The sequence below is a fragment of the Amphiura filiformis genome, chromosome 5 (genome assembly GCF_039555335.1).
Source record: "Amphiura filiformis chromosome 5, Afil_fr2py, whole genome shotgun sequence".
NCBI classification, from domain to species: Eukaryota; Metazoa; Echinodermata; class Ophiuroidea; order Amphilepidida; family Amphiuridae; genus Amphiura; species Amphiura filiformis.
In genome coordinates, this window is record NC_092632.1 from 78,309,506 (window position 1) to 78,326,928 (window position 17,423).

General features: G+C 37.3%; 1 protein-coding gene across 1 annotated transcript; it reads left to right on the plus strand.

Annotated features, from left to right (window-relative positions):
• Positions 1 to 953: 953 nt before the first annotated feature.
• On the plus strand, positions 954 to 16,818 carry LOC140153777 (heparan sulfate glucosamine 3-O-sulfotransferase 1-like). The gene is made up of 2 exons (XM_072176630.1): positions 954 to 1,303; positions 14,929 to 16,818. The coding sequence occupies exon 2, from the start codon at positions 15,080 to 15,082 to the stop codon at positions 16,259 to 16,261; it is 1,182 nt and encodes a 393-aa protein (XP_072032731.1). The 5' UTR covers positions 954 to 1,303; positions 14,929 to 15,079; the 3' UTR covers positions 16,262 to 16,818.
• Positions 16,819 to 17,423: the final 605 nt, after the last annotated feature.

The following is a 17,423-nucleotide window of genomic DNA, read 5'->3' on the forward strand; positions in this document are numbered from 1 at the left end:
CTACGAGTGACATGGAAAGACAGGAGAACAAATTCCTGGATCCTTGACAAGATTGGTACAAGTCTAACCATCAGAAGCAGCATAATGGAGAGAAAGCTGAAGTACTTTGGCCATATTGTCAGGAAACATGGAGGTGTAGAAAACAGATTTTGCAAGGGGCCATGGAAGGCAAACGAGGAAGAGGACGTCCACCAACATCTTGGACTAATGACGTGAAGCTGGTTTCTAACCAGGGAATGCAAGGTGCAACACACTTGGCATCGGATCGAGTGAGATGGCGTACTCTTGTGAAGACCACAGCAGCGCTACACAGCGCCACCTGACACACAGAGAGAGAGAGAGATCCTTATGACATTGTAAACATTTAAAAATATTTTAAAATTCATTTAAGGTCATTAAGGGGTCAAAGGTCAAGTTTTCCAAAATGGTCCGATTGAGCTGAAATTTAAACGCAATGATCCTTATGACATTCTAAACATGTTTAAAATATTTTAAATTCATTTAAGGTCATTAAGGGGCAATAAAGGGGTCAAATGTCAAGTTTTCAAAATGCTTCAATTGAGCTGAAATTTAAATGCAATGATGACAGTGGTATAGGCCTACCATAATATACTGCCGAAGCCACATGGTTCAGCTATGGTGCGGTTATCGCTCTAGTTTTTATGTCACTTTAAACATGAAAGTATTAGACTTCCATGCTTCATGAAATAATAAATCAACCAAATTAAATATCAAACGACGGAGGCACATCGTTTAGACCGTGGTGGAAATTACTAAAGAGGAAATGATTCCAGGAAATGATTGTGTCATGTTGTGGTGCTTCCGGAATTCCGGCTTCGAACCGGAATCCAGGTATACCCTGAATTTGATGCGCACATCTGAGAGTTTCGTCCCAGGTGCACATTCAATTATCATGATTATATAATAAATAAATGACCAACCCCAAACTTGCTAATTTACTGTGAATGTGACACGACACTGAACTTCAGTCAAGTTCTTAATCAGGGCCGGGTTCACTGAAAAATTTGCCAAACTAATCAGCAAAATACTTTACATCCCAAACGTGTATGAGGTCATTTGAAGTAATCTCACGGGGCAAGCTCACTCGAGAGTAGCGCATTTGCGATCATCTCAGGTCGCTTGTATTGGCCGAGTATGTAATTAAATCCGCTGTAAACACAAACCATTACATGAAACGTGTTTTATTTTACCACCGTGGATATTTGCCTTTATAACATTTCATCTTGGGGAAACTTTTAAGCAGATGCATATCTCATGCCGGCAACTGTTGGAATAAGTTTGGGTAAGTTATTAGTCTTGAACAGTGCATGCACTTCGATATGTGTGTATTTCTAATATACAGTAAGCTGTAATGTATGCAAGTAGAAATGGTATTATACGGAGGACTTTCAACATACAATGCCAAATGCATGCATGGTTCACAGCGTGTCATACATCATTGACAGATCAGTGGTGACACTGCTCCTATTTTCGTTAGCTGGCGTTTACGAGTCTTTGTGTGGAAATTACAAAATATGAAGGAAACTGGGGGAAAATAAGATTTCAATTCTATTCTCTGCAATTTGGGTACTCCTCGAAACCATTCAAAAAATTCCAACCCTGCTCTGTATTTCATTAAAACATGTCACAAATTGAAATTTGCCTGGTTGGTTAAATTGGTATGCTGATGTTTATCTACATGCATGCCCAGTATATAATAGCCTATAGCTGTTGCTGTAGAGCAGTATCAATATTGAGCATGCATGGCATGGTTGGAGATGGTTTTCACTTGAAATCAGCAGTAGTTGTATCTTGATATAATTAAGATATCAGATAGACTAAGTGCCTAATTAGGTACAAGACAAATAAACGAATCTGCAAGGAATTTAGAAACTTCAAGATCATTATCAAGGACTCAGGAGTAGGCCTATGGGAAAAGTGAAAGTTTTTTTTAACGTCGAGGTCACCACTTCAAGTTCAAGTATTAATTCAAATGGCGTCCACACTTACTTGGGAGTCAGACAATTTTGCAAAATATAGGTCACAAACACCAAATTGCAAAAAATCCTGAGGTTTGAAAAAATTAACCAATTTCATATTATAAGATCGTACATTATGGCTTTAAAGATAAATTATTGGCCCTATTGACTGCACTGTTTTAAAGAATTGTTTGTGATTCTAAAAAAAACCAAGTTGGCCTGTAAACTTATGCAAAATGTCCCCAACATCTCAAAAAGGGAAAGGTTGATTAAAATTTAAAGCTCATATGGTGAACAGTATTAATTATGCTAATATGTTAAAACAATAAACCATATAACAAAATAGGCCTTTATAAAGTATGTATCTATAGAAATATATAAAGTGCCCTGGGGGTAAAGGAGAGCAACTACAGCAAAGCTGATAGGCCTATCTGGTTTTAGAGAGGGGTCATATGAGGAAAGAATACCGGGAAATAATGAGAGAGCTGAAAATGTTTACCCACTGGACAGTGGATGTGATCCGTGAGGAGGGTAAAGAGGGGAAGCCTTCAAGATACTAAATTTGGTATTGTGCTATCATTCTTCTTCTCTGCCAGCGAAAGCAACAGGTCAGAGAATAAAATCGCCCAGCTGATTAAAGTAAATAAAATCAAAATGACACACACTCTTAGAAAAAACGGTTCTAAGTAGAACCTAAAATGGTTCTTGAGCTGTCTTCTAGGTGGAACATTAAATGATACAAAGAAGAAAAATAACCATTTCAGACCTAAAAAGGTTCTGGAAAGGTCGAAAGTCCGAACCATTTTAGACCTGAAAAGGCCAGAAAGTAAAATTTGGAAGAACCATTTTCTCTTGAGGGTTCTACATACAGGACTGCCAAGTCTAAGAGTGCACTGATTGTTTAAGTTAACACAAATTAGTGTTAAATTAAACATTTGCAAACAAATGACAATGATTACCGGGGGTATCTGAATCATAATGATAATTTTATAATGATTACCCCGGTATTCATCCAGCCAACAGTCTTCTTTATTTGTTGTTGATTACAAAATTCTGTTGCATCCAGTGTTCCGGACGACTCTTTGATGTCCAGTTCCACTGCAATAAATCTTTTGGCAATGACGACTCTCATTTTCACTATTCATTCGTTGCTCTTCAAGAACATCTCTCCATTCCGAATCCCGTTCCACTTGGCAGATAGTACGTGGTGGCGCTATGGGGTGGGGTGATTTTTGAGTTAGCATCTAGTTTTCCTATACATTAGTCGAACCAATGATTTTTGGCATCCTTACACCTCAAAGGATAAAACTAGAATGAGTTCCTTTTTTTTCTATGCCCCCTATGCTTCTCAAGAGGGGTCGAAGGTCATAATAGGGCCAAATTTTAATATTAATTCTATCAATTTGTAAATATAATATACCTCAAATTGTTCCTCTCATTGCTAGGAATTTTTAAAAAAAAGTCAATTATCATACTGCACTAGGGTGCTTAGTTCATGAGCTAAAGCGTAAAGAAGGTCAAATGTCATAATTTATGTTTATGCTTGTACACATTTCTAAATTGGACTCTGGCTCGGGATTTTTACGTCGGGGTAATACAACAGGTTTAGGTAATACATAATATGTAGAAGACGGAAGGAAAGAACCCCGGATTAAATAGCTCTTAATTACATCATGAATAGAGTTTACTTAGTTCAATGGTGTATATTTCCTTTTAAACCTTGCCGTCAAATACGTGCGGCCAAGTGTACAATACTTAAGTTCATTAAAGTTTATGAATTTTAATTGACCATGTGTCCGTGACTTCTTAAGGATTAGGGCCTGATCGAGCTGAATTAATTAATTATTAACTTAAGCTTGACTCTTTGCTACCGTATTGGTCCGGGTTCATCAAATGATGGGACGCGTGAATGTGTGCCATGGACCACAATAGCCTCGTCCCAATGGCATAGTCCAATAACCTCAATTACATAATCATGGTTCAAAATTTGACCTCAAGTTGCAGAGTATGAGTTTTTGTACCCAAATCTACAAAGATCATTCAATGAATGTACACATGTATTGGGGTTTAAGAACTGTGCCCCTGATAGATGAGTATGTTGTGGATCCTATATTATACGGGGCTGTTCAATAATTATCTGCCCCTAAAATGCGAGGACATTTTATATACATATTGTTTAAACGTTTCCGTATTGTTTTGTTTTAAATTAAAGTAAAGCATGCAGTGGCATGCCAGCAGCAGAAGCATTGAAATTTAGTGGGGGCATATTTTGTTCTGATATTACTGGGACATTTGCGTGCGAAGCTCGCGAAAAATATTCATTTCAGACTATTTTAGCCGTCCGCTGTCTATTATCTAGAGCGTTTTCTTTAAAAGGTGCCCATGTGTGTGTGGTTTGGGGGGGGGGGGACACTCGCATATACCGTAAAATGGGATAACTTCGGTCAGCGGGGTAACTTTGGTCGGTCAAATATATTTTTTTAAATGGTCATATTTTCGTACAGCAATATTGTTTTTAGTCATATTTGGTGTCAATTTGTTAAGAAATTTTTGACCAAAAATGAGCATTTTTTTACATTTTTTTCAGAAAAAATAAACATCGATATTTGTGAGCAAGGATGTGTACTTGATTAATTTTGCAAGGGGTCAAATGTCACAAAAACAACAACTTGTCCATATACAGCGAAGATCAATTTTTTTTATTTTTGTTTCTTCATGGAATGTAATAGGCCCTAATACTCTGACCAAAATTGCCCCAAATGCGGGGTAACTTTGGTCAGGCTATTTTTTAACCCCTAGGGCACCCTTACAAAATTATTTTAAAATCTTTTTCAACTTCAAGGTGTAGAAGGAACCCTAATGTCCTAAAAAAGAGTTAATTAGAAATATAATTGGTTTTGTTTGGAAGCAGTGGTTTAAAAACTCTGAAAAGTGCCCAAAGTTACCCCATTTTACGGTATGTCAATACAATGAGATTAGTTTGGCCCAAAACACGTTATTTTTCGAGTTAAAAAGGAAGATGCACTAGGCAATTATTTTTCATTTTTAGGGGTGGGGGACGTCCCCACATGGAGAAATAGGCCCCTCCCCTCGTTTCCGCCGACCCACTGCACGGATCCCTTTTTGTTTTATAAAAGCTTATGCACCCAAGGGACCGTTCACAAACACTTGTTAGGGGGGCTGCTGCAAAAAGGGGCCCTTAAAAGTTTTGATCCTCCTAAGGGGTGGGGGCTGAAAAAAATAACCACAAATTTTCCTGGGAAAATTGAGTTTATATGTTTTTCTATGGGGTTAACCCATAATTTTCATGTAAAAAAGGTGCCTGAAATTTTTGAGATCTGAAAAGGGGGGCCGACAAATTTTCGCGATGAATTTTTTTGCATCAGGCCCCCCCCTAACAAGTGTTTGTGAACGGTCCTTAATCCCATTATAATGCATGGAAGCAACGCCCAATGACCGCTTTTTTTTTTAATAATAATATACTGGAAAATTATTACTTCAGCTATAAATAGTCTCAACTCAGGAATCACCTTGTAGTAGTTAACCCATTCCGTTTTAAAGAGAATTTTTCCACCATGGTGGGATAAATTATTCTGAATTGACACTTAATTTGGGTGTACTTTGTCTTGGGTCCAATCTCTATCATGGAAAGTTTGCTATATCTTTCTAAATATATGATTGTTTGTTCTAGATTTGGGTTTTAGCGTTTCATATTTGAAAGAACTAATGTTTAATTGCAACATTTCGAAACCACAAACCAAAACTGGGTGCTATGATGTACAAGATTGGGCTACGACTGCATTTTACCAAGTTAGCAATAGGTAATTGCTTCATTTTGCATATGCATGACTTTCTTTATTATACTCAAAATCGGATTTTATTATACATGTTATAAGGAAGTTGTTTACGTGCATTAGGCTCCTTCACAGCCGGTTTCTATCGTGTATGTTTGCGAGTGAGCCACAAGCAGACTGGGTTGCCAGGGACTACAGGACAAAATACCTGTTTCTGACTATAACTATTAGCAAGGTCTGGATTTGGCACCCTACTGATAATGGTTAATTGGAAATCTGAAAATAAACACTTATTTTGTAAACAGATGATACTCTGTGATTATTTATGGATGGAAACTTAGGAAATTGCTGTTAATGGAATAATTGATATATTAAACATACATTTTGTTTTGTCAACTATAAAAATCCATTCACAAATAAGGTTTTTAGGAACCATTTGACATTAAATATTTTGAACAATTGCTCTATGAAAAATGATATAAATGCACCCCTGCTGATCCAGGCTACTGATAAGCTGTCTACAAGTGACCACTAATTCAACAATTATAATGAGCAATTATCTGACCAGACAGGAACCATGCTGGATATAAGGTGCCCAGGCACCTGCACTGTTAACTAGGGTTAGTTTATACCATCACTAATTGATGTTGGGAGTGACACTAGTGGGGGGGGTAAATACCAGTAATTGGGGTAGATAGTTGCTTTGGTTTTATACATTTTGGTAGAGCAACTGGGCAGTTAGTAGTAACAATTATAATCAACACATTCAGAAAATAAACATTGAATTGAGCCAGGGAACCCCTGGGATTGAGTAATCAGTCTTTTTGATTATATTTGTTAAAGGTCATCTGAGCCTGAGGTGGAATAAGTATATACTGTTGGATTGTCAGAATGTTCAAAGTCATGTCATAAAACGTAATCACAAAGTCGTTTGAATATAGATTGTTAGATTGATGCGAAACTCGGTGGATGTGATTTCCATTGATCCCTTTGTTTGTACATAAGTATAAATTAAGTATAAATTAAATGTAGACCTATTTAACACACATTTTTCAATTTAGCTTATAGTATGTCATTGGTGGTATTCGTGGTAACAACATTTCCAACCCGGCTAGTTGTGCATGTGCTACACACAAAAAATACTAGCATTCCAAGTACTTGTCAATGTAAAATTATGAAACATGAATTTCATCCATGGTGTTGTCTTTAAAGACATTTCTTGTTTAAATTCAGTTTAGCTTACTTTGGATGGTCCTACAGGACTCAGGACTGACATACTAATTTGAATTCTCGCTATTCGCAATAAGGGCGCCGCCAGCGGTTTGCGATGTAATCGTGATGTATCATGGGAAAAGGTCGACATCCAAGTCCGCGCAATACGAATATTACCATGCTATTACATAGGAACATGTGACAATATTTTTAGTTTGTCAATATAACGGTATTACACGCAAATCGATAGAGAAAAAATTAATTGTGCACATTTCAAATCACATTATTAAGTATTATTGAGTATCGATTCGCGTGTAACACCTTTATTTTGACAAACTAAAAAATATTGTCACGTGTTCCTATGTAATAGCATGGTAATATTCGTATTGCGCGGACTTGATGTCGACCTTTTCCCATGATACATCACGATTACATCCCATGATACATCACGATCATCGCAAACCGCTGGCGGCGCCCTTATTGCGAATAGCCATAGACATTTGTCTGGGCGAATAGCGAGAATTGAATCCTATTTCGCTCTCTGTCACCTAATGACACCCAGTTTTTAGCAGTCCACATCAAATGACCCCCGTTTTTAGCTTTTTTTTTGATAAAAGGATCTACACTGAATGACCCACTAACCAATAATATATACTTTAATGGACAAAGATGTTGATCAACAAAATATATTTATGACCTGTATAATATTATTAGCAGGGTCGATTACAATCTCAGTTACATGATAGTACTTCCATCATGTATAGATTGTAGGCTCTACCCTGCACTCGAAATGGCATTAGCTTAATTAAATCATATCATGTACTCTATATGATTAAGCTGACTTTGCAACATATGCACTGGTCATGCCCGGGTGGTCATGCCAGCATTTATTTTTCATTTTTCTTCCCAACAGCAAAAAAGTCAAATCCCATTTGAAATAATATTAATGTAGCGATCATTCATGACAAAAGGATCTGATTGTGCTCTACCTACAGGTGAACCCCCCTGACAAAAAATGAAAGAGAAAAGTGCCACTCTGACAAAAAATGAAAGAGAAAATTGAGGAAGCAAAGGAAAAGAAAAGGGACAAGGAGCCCGTTTTCCACCCAAATTTACCCCGATCATTGGCCACAAAAGTGTAGAATACAAAAGTTTTGCTCGCTACGGCGCGCACATTGTTCCAATTAAGCCCGTGGCACACCGACATCGCTGGCTAATAATTACTGGGTACACCAGAGATACTAAAATCAATACCCGGGATCGATACACGTTAATGTGCTATGCACGATTTTGATATTCAGACGAAAATCTTTGGATACCGGGGTAGAAAATGATGAATATCTCCGTAAATGATTTCGTCTAAAGAAACCAGATGTGGTTCCTTGCACTTGAATATATGTGTTGAAAAGATATGATAGTCGTTAGCTTGCGTCTTGAGAAAGAAGCTTGCGTCTTGAACTCAAAAACTGACAATAATTCTGATGTTATATGTGCCGAATTATATAGCGCAGTGTATAGGCCAGTCGTGGGTAGTCTAAAGCATATAACCTATGGCGTACCATGCTTGACTCACACACAGCGAGGTCAGTCACCGAGCAATTGTCAGTATAGCCTTAGTCAGATGTCCTTCGGCCCATTATGCGTCTCAAAACTATTAAACAGGTCGGAACAAAATGGCCATGCGTGGCGGTGGATTCAACCTACCATGGCGATTTCTGCCATGAAGATATCGGGGCGATGACACTGTGCGTGGAAGCTCGGAAGACTGAAACATGTACACTTAATACTTTTAAAACAATCTGGTACTCATTTTTTAATATAAAGTTGGCAAATTTGACAAGGGAAACTATTCAGGTGGGGTTATAACAGAAATATATCAAAATGACAAGAAACTCATCAAATTTGATAAATTTTGTCTTGTCATTCAGAAAAATGAGGTTCTTGTCAAAAATGACACAGAGGGGGACTTAACGCTTGACAGATCTTGTCAAAATGAAATGGGTAATCTTGTCAAATAATAAAAGGACCCCACACACCTTACAACGTGTATCAATAACGCACTTGTGGGTCCTTCTTGAAGGACTATGTGCACTCTTAAAAATACGGGGTCAAATGTGCACCGATTAAAAATAAATTGACCCCGTTTTATTGCAAACAACCACTTTTGTAGTGAAATTTGACCCCGGGGTCATATACCCAAAAAATGGTTTATTTGCAACGAAACGGGGTCAATTTATTTTTATTCGGTGCATATTTTGACTAGCCCTACTAGTATGTGGCCTTTTGACGGTGGGGATCCAAAACCATGCTATATCACTGATATCAGGAAACTGCTATAGGCCTATATATCCAGAGAACTGCTAAACCAAGTGACTGCTAATTCCCCAGGTTTTTCGGGTGGAGCGGGTAGTGGATTTTTAGTGTGTTCAAAGGCCCTATAGTAGGGCTATATTTGACTCTGTATTTTTTAAGTGTGTGAAGGCCGATACACATGATACATGATAGCGATAAATATTCAAATGGTACAATGGCAGCTGTCGTCTAAAAATGATTAAGTTTCACTGCTGGTATATCATTAATGTAGTATGTTGTGTGTGGTTTTCGACAAGTGCAAATTTTGCTTCTTGCTAGATGTATAGTTACAGTGATGTAACTACATGAATGCCATAGTACAGTGTTATAACTGCATGAAAGCACAAAAAATAAAAGTAACCATCATTTCCCATATTATTTTAAAGAGGAAGCCCCCCCCCCCCCACATAAGTACTGATCTCCTAGAGGTCCAGACCTGCCTGGTTACCAAACCTGCCTGGTTATCAAATTAATCAGTGACAAGGTTATCTCTGAACTTGGTTGATTTTGCCCCCTATTCACCATGTTCACTTAAGCCCCCCCCCCGCCCACCATCCCCCGGTGGTGCCGTTATAGAACCTGGGTTTTTTTCCTAATCACCAAACATAATGTTGTTCATTGGAAAGTTTTAGCTCAATACCATAATCACGGTGACATGGGGGTGACATACACGTAAATTGTGTTTTGCTTGACCATGTTAGTCAAATGACAAACTTTTTTTGTGATTATAATACATAAAATGTACTTGAATTTTAAACGCACAACAAAATATAAAAATGACTAGTGGCAAATGGTGGTCATAGACCACAAACCTAGCTGGGGCGTGTTGGTGTTGTGGAGGTATCTGACCCCTGCAAAATGTTCAAAAAATGTTCCCCTGGTCATCAAGTGTTTTGTCACCGAGTTGAGCCCCGTACCCCTTACACAGATGTCCAGGATATGCATTTCTAAATTTTGACCTCAGCATGACCTTTGACCTGACCCCTGCAGAAAAATGAAATTATAAGATTTGACCCAGATAACCTTTGACATGACCCCTGTAAAGTGTTCCAACATGTTCCCCTGATTAAGTTTGTTGTCAACAAGTTTGAGCCCCGTACCCCATACAGGAAATGCATTTCTAAATTTTGACCTTTGCATGACCTTTGACCTGACCCCTGCAAAATGTTCCCCTGGTCATGATTTGTTGTCCAGATAATGAAATTGTAAGATTTTACCCCTTAATGACCTTTGACCCCAATAATGTATGCAAGTTATAGGCGCATGGTATAGCCGATGCATATATGCAAATGACATCATAGTACTATATAATACGTGGCAGAAGAAGCATTTTGAAGGTATTTGGTTAAATACCGGAAATGCCCCCTTAATGCCCTTTGACCCCAATTCTGTTTAGACACTATGGGCACTGGATATAGCCGATACATATGTGCAAGTTACTTAATTGTAGGGTGTAACATGTAGGAGGAGAAGCATTTTGAAATTTGTTGGAAGAAAGAAGAGGAATCGGATTGAAAAACAGTACCTAGCTCGGGGGGTTGAAAACCCCCCAGCTAGGTAAATATACATGTAGCCTGTAGGCCCCTATGTTCTCAGAATATCTCAAGAATAAAACCTCGTTTGACGTAGATTGAAAATGGCAGGCAATTAGAAGATGATCGATGTGAAATTATGTGTGCAGCATGCAATTCAAGATCACTTGTATTTTTATGATTAACATTTAACTTGGTCAAAATACAGATAAATATATGAAATAGGCGGTAATACGTTTGCTATTTCTTGGCTTTGGACCCCTCCCGTTGCCATGGGTAATTAAATACCCAAGGGTAACTAAGGTCCATCTTTAACAAGAGACCAAAAATACACTTTTAGGTATGTAACATTTACCATTTACAAATGGCAATACATGTGTTGCGGCCGGGGGTTCAAAATAATTTGGACGGGGATGTGCCTCGCAGACTTTCGAATACTGAATTTCTATACTATTTGCTGTTTTCGCAACCCATCAGTACACCCCCAGACACCCGCTGCGTCGCGCAAGCGCGGCATTCGGCGCTGCCGCCGCACCAATGCATCTCCATTTGTGCCCCTCCCCTTTTTGTTTAAAAAATCCTGTTCCCGCGCCTGACGACCAATATGTTCAATGACAAAAATTTGACATATTTGAGAGGTTATCAAATGGGCTAGGCCTACTATATGCCATTTAGAACCCACACTCCCCCGTGGAATATCTTCCACAGGAGGAGTATGAATTTCAAATGGAATGAACGCGTCATAATTAGGCAGCTCCATTTGAAACACACCCACCCTCAGTGGAAGATTCAGGTTGAATCTTTCTCATGCAGAAGGTGTATGAAATTCAAATGGAGCTGTGATGTGTTCATTCCATTTGAATTTCCCCCTGTGGTAGATATTCCCAAAATCTTCCACAGGGGTAGTGTGGGTTTTAAATGGAATAGCCCAATTTAGCAACAGCTCGTTTTGTTGAGAATCAGTTTACGCGGTCAACTTACCATGGATCATTGAAAGCCTGCTGGTAGATTAACAACTAAGAAAAATATTGAATCCAAACAAATAGCTTGACAGTGTTGTCTTACAACTATCATGCGGATATAAATTCATGACCTTTGCCTGATGACGCTTCTTCATTTCACTTATTCTTGTGACTTTGCCCCTATCTATGTATGATATGTATAAAGGTATATGACACTACGGTTGTATGCGTGTATTAAGGTGGTACTACACCCCTTGATATTATTTGTGACTCTTTTTGTATTTTTCTCTAAAAATAATAAGTTCACTGGTAACAAACGTTATGTATATTATAGGGACAAGGAATCCAGTTACTACACTGGAATTTCAGTGACTCAAGACAAGCGGTACTTTATCATGTTTAGGCCCTATATGATAAGAAAAGAGGAACCGCTAGAATGTACCTCATTGTCTTGAATCACTGAAATGTCAGTGAAGTAACTGGATACCCTGCCCCTATAATATACATAACTTTTGTTACCAGTGTGTATTTATTTTTTGAGAAAAATGCAAAATTAGTCACAAAATTTATCAGGGGTGTAGTACCACCTTAAGATGAAGTTTTTCATACAGTATTATTTTATCACATTCCACGTGACGAAATGTATTATTTTGCTTGAAGTTTTTTCATACAATATTATTTTTTATCCTATTTCATACATGATGAAATTCATTATTATTTTCTTTACGTTTAACATTCAAGTGCAATTTATGTAACTTGTAAATCACAAAATAGTTTGCCACTTTACTAAGTACTGTAGTTATTTCGGCCCACGGCAAATTTTCCGAATTTTCAGACTAAACATTTAACAAGTACCGTATTGGTCCGAGTATAGTCCCATGTTCGAGTATAATACCACCCCCCATTTTTCGAAAAATTTCAGAAATTGTAAAAAAAAAATAAAAAAAATATATTTTTTAAAGTGTTTTTTCGGTTTTGGAGTGTCCTGGACCTGACCTAGATGCTAGGATCATTCATGGTTGACCTAAAAAAAAAAAAAAAAAAAAATTTCAAGATATTTTGTATTTTTAATATGAAAATTGATAATTTGTATTCATGTCATACTCTATTAATGATTTCAAAATGCATTGAATTTGAATGCATTTTGAAATCATTAATAGAGTATGACATGAAAACAAAGTATCAATTTTCATATTAAAAATACAAAATATCTTGAAATTTTTTTTTTTTTTTTTTTTTTAGGTCAACCATGAATGATCCTAGCATCTAGGTCTAGGTCCAGGGACACTCAAAACCGGAAAAAAAATAAACTTAAAAAAAAATAAAATTTCTTTTTTTTTGTTTTGGAAATTCGAGTATAATCCCACCCCCCAATTGTGAAAAATTTTCACATAAAAAACGGGTGGGACTATACTCGGACCATTACGGTATATGGCTTCTTATGTATGTTATGCACATTAATTCATTAGGAAGGTCAATATTTTCATCATTTATTTCAGACGCGGTATTTAATCCAACGCAACTGTTTTTGCCCGTGTTTTGCTCTTGATATAAAACATGATAAATACAAGTAACATACACTGGTATATATGTGTGAATGCTATTTTGAGCCTGGCACTCATTCCAACACAGTACTGCGGCAATTATATCATTAGGGACATGCAACGACTCAGTGATAATTTCCAGCAGATGGGAAATTTAGTTTCGTGTGGCCAACAACATAAACTGGCCTCAAAAAGAAGTTTATAATTTTTCACAAGGTCATATCTTAACATCCTGTCCATAAAAATGAACAAAAATTGCACACAGGATTACTTCAATACTCTACTCTAAACATTGGTTAGTAACCAAACAGTTGTCCAACTGACACAACAGCAAAATGCACTGACATGGAACAGCTTCCTGGACCACATTCACAGCCCAACAATTGGCACCCAACACAAGAAATGTGTGACTAAGTGGAATAATGTGGAACAAGACCTGTTTCTTGACGAAAGTTTGTGAAAAGCAGAAGCAGCCTTGTTCCACACTATTCCACTTACACTTTGGTAATCACCTGTGTAAGGATCTTGTGCGTATTCTCACAGAGTTCTTTTGCTGGATGCCAATTATTCGCCTGTGAATGTGGTCCAGGAAGCTGGATAGAAAATAGTTCTTCTGCCTGCCACGGGGAGAGGATGGCTATTTGGCTAGTAAGCATTTGGCTAGTTAAAGCCATATTATAACATTTTCAAACAAAATAGATTAGCATTTGTGTTTAACTTTTCTTATTTCTCACAAACTTGAAATTGCATTAATAGATTAGCATTTATTTGCCATAAAATGTTTACTGTCAGATATATCCCCTTTTATTTTTGAACCAACTACGGCAAAGCAAAGAAAATTGGAATTTACTACAAGCGCACACGTACCACTCCTTCGGCCAACATACCCTGTTGTGTATATCACCGTCCCGCACGCCGTGACGTACTGTGTGTTATGAACATCGTGTATGCGTTCGACTAATAATTCCATCGTAATAATAAAGCGCCGGTTCCGGCGTTTTATTCAAAATCTCGGATTTTGACAAAACTACAGCACCTAGTACCTAGAGTCTTGATTTTTGCAGGGTATATTGGTTTAATAAAGTACAATTTAATCGTGTAAAAAAAGGAATTAAAAAAATCCAGTGAGGGCGTCTTCCTCAGCAAATGTTATAATATGGCTTTAAATTTAAAATCAACAGAGGTCATCCTATTTTGGATAGTTAAATTTAGTCCCTCAGGCTAGTTAATTTTAGTCTCTCAGGCTAGTTAAAATTTTGTCCCCAGGCTATTTAAAATTTTGTCCCTCAGGCTAGTTAAATTTTTGTCGCTCAGGCTAGTTAGAATTTTGTCCTTCAGGCTAGTTAAATTTTGTCCCTTTGGCTAGTTAAAATGTTTTACTTCAGGCTAGTTAAATTTTTGTCGTACGACTATAAATGGCAAGGTCCGGTGCAAGATACGTCGTAATTTTTGTGTTGAGAATAAGATTGATGATTTGCACAGATTATAAATTCGAATGTTTCTTATAGTAACGTAAATATTTATGGATTATTTATCTTATTTTCCATTTGCAGACGATGCTCGTGGACCTGGCTATGGCGCTGTAAATGAACTTCTTTTTGCTTATTATATGACCAACTTCAATGCTTTTTATTCTTCGAAACTTGCACGACGAAGAGAGACCAAACCTGAGTTAAGAGAGACACTCACACAGCTGAACTCAGCATGCACGGTATTACATCGGTCATACCTGCAGGGATATTCAAAAGCAAATCCCTTTTATATTTCAGCACTTTCCTTCTGTTTGTCACTGTAATTGGCGTGCTTCATTTATCTTCTAACACCACCTCTTTCAGTGTATTTTCCATTGGCAGCAGAGGTGGTGGTGTAGAGCAAGGGTGCTATCGGTACAAAACTGCATCAGACCAAAGACTACTACCTGCAGAACAGCTTAAAGAACGCCATTGTAATCAATCATTTCCCGATGCCATCATAATTGGTACCAAAAAGTCAGGCACCACTGCCTTAAGAAACTTCCTTACATTTCACCCTCAGATATCAACATCCAAAACAGAAGCTCACTTCTTCGAGAGCCGTTACTACCTTGGTATTGATTGGTATTTTAGCCTAATGCCATATGCGACACCTGACCAAATCATTATGGAGAAAACGCCCAGATATTTCGTGCATCCTCTTTCTCCTCGTGCCATACGGACGCATCTTGGGCAAGATAAAAAGTTCATTCTCATTTTACGAGATCCAGTCCAGAGAGCGATATCAGATTTTACTCATGTGTTTTTTACCACATCTACGAAAGAAGAAGAAGACCAACAGAGACAATTTGATTTAGATACACCACGCATGTCCAATGCTATCCTTCGTCGCACGGTTGATGCATTAAAAGCCACTTTGACTGATGAACAGAAGACTGTCCGTTCTTATGTCAAGAAACTAGAGAACCAGGTTATGAAAAAATCTTGGGTAGCGGATACATTTGAAAACACCGTTTTATTTCGCAACGGAAGTGTGAATTCCGAAAATTCCATAATTGATACGGGTATTTATGTAAAATACATGAAAAAATGGTTAGCTGTTTTTCCTCGGGAGCAATTCCTTGTTATAGACGGCGAAGAGTTCGTATACAATCCGCTGCCAAGTCTTCAGAAAGTTGAAAGTTTTCTCAATATTTCTAATTTCTTCACACACGATACTTTTTACTTTGATTTTAGGAAGAAATTTTTCTGTTTAGCTCAACCATTTCGTAGCTGTATGAATGAAGCTAAAGGGAGAACGCACCCACTGGTTGAACAAGATGTTTTGGATACTCTTCGGAAATTTTACAGGCCCTATAATTTAGAACTGATGAAATTGCTTAACTTGAATTTCTCCTGGCTAACAGCAACGTAACATGGTAGTATGTAAGTTATATGTATCGCATAATATGGTTTGCGCAAACCGTCGAATCAAGATTACTATAGAAACCGTCCTAAGTAGAATTACCGTCGATGGCGAACAACAATTAAAGTTAACTTTTACTTGCCAGCTTCGATCCAGTTTTGTATAGCCATAATCCGTATTATACAATTTGTGCATTACGTGCAGTAGACCCACCGGTTTCGTTTTGAAACAATGTCAATAGGTATGGAATGTTTTGTGATATTCTGTTTGTTTTTGGTATATAAATTCTATATCCCTATGGTGACAATATACAAAACTAGAGCGATAACCGCACCATAGCTGAACCATGTGGCTTCGGCAGTATATTGTGGTAGGCCTATACCACTGTCACCCAGAGTCTGTAATGGACATAATCTCCAAATGCTACGAAGGTATGCACGAGGTAAGTTAGGCGGATGACTGTGACGATCTGATTCTGATCAAGCAGCAATACTGTGCGGGATAGTATTAATTTGAATAAGACTGTTTCATTAATTGCCGTTTCAATATACCTTGATCGTGGGAAGCTGGCATTTTGAAACTTGACTTTTGACCTTGTATGACCCCCTTAATGACCTTAAATGAATTTTAAAATATTAAAAACATGTTAAGAATGTCATAAGGATCATTGCATTTAAATTTCAGCTAAATTGAAGCATTTTGAAAACTTGGCCTTTGACCCTTTTATTGCCCCTTAATGACCTTAAATGAATTTTAAAATATATTTTAAATGTTTAGAATGTCATAAGGACCATTGCATTTAAATTTCAGCTCAATTGGAGCATTTTGAAAAACATGACCTTGGACCCCTTAAAGACCCCTTAATGACCTTAAATAAATTTTAAAATCTTTTTAAAATGTTTAGAATGTCATAAGGATTATTGCATATAAATTTCAGCGCAATTGGAGCATTTTGAAAAACTTGACCTTTGACCCCTTTATGACCCTTAATGACCTAAAATGAATTTAAAAATATTTTATAAATGTTTAGAATGTCATAAGGATCATTGCATTTAAATTTCAGCTCAATTGGAGCATTTTGAAGAACTTGACCTTTGACCCATTTATGACCCCTTAATGACCTTAAATAAATTTTAAAATGTTTTAAAACATGTTTAGAATGTCATAAGGA

Coding starts and splice junctions, on each gene's coding strand:
- LOC140153777 (XM_072176630.1), top strand. CDS start 15,080: ATGCACGGTATTACATCGGTCATACCTGCAGGGATATTCAAAAGCAAA.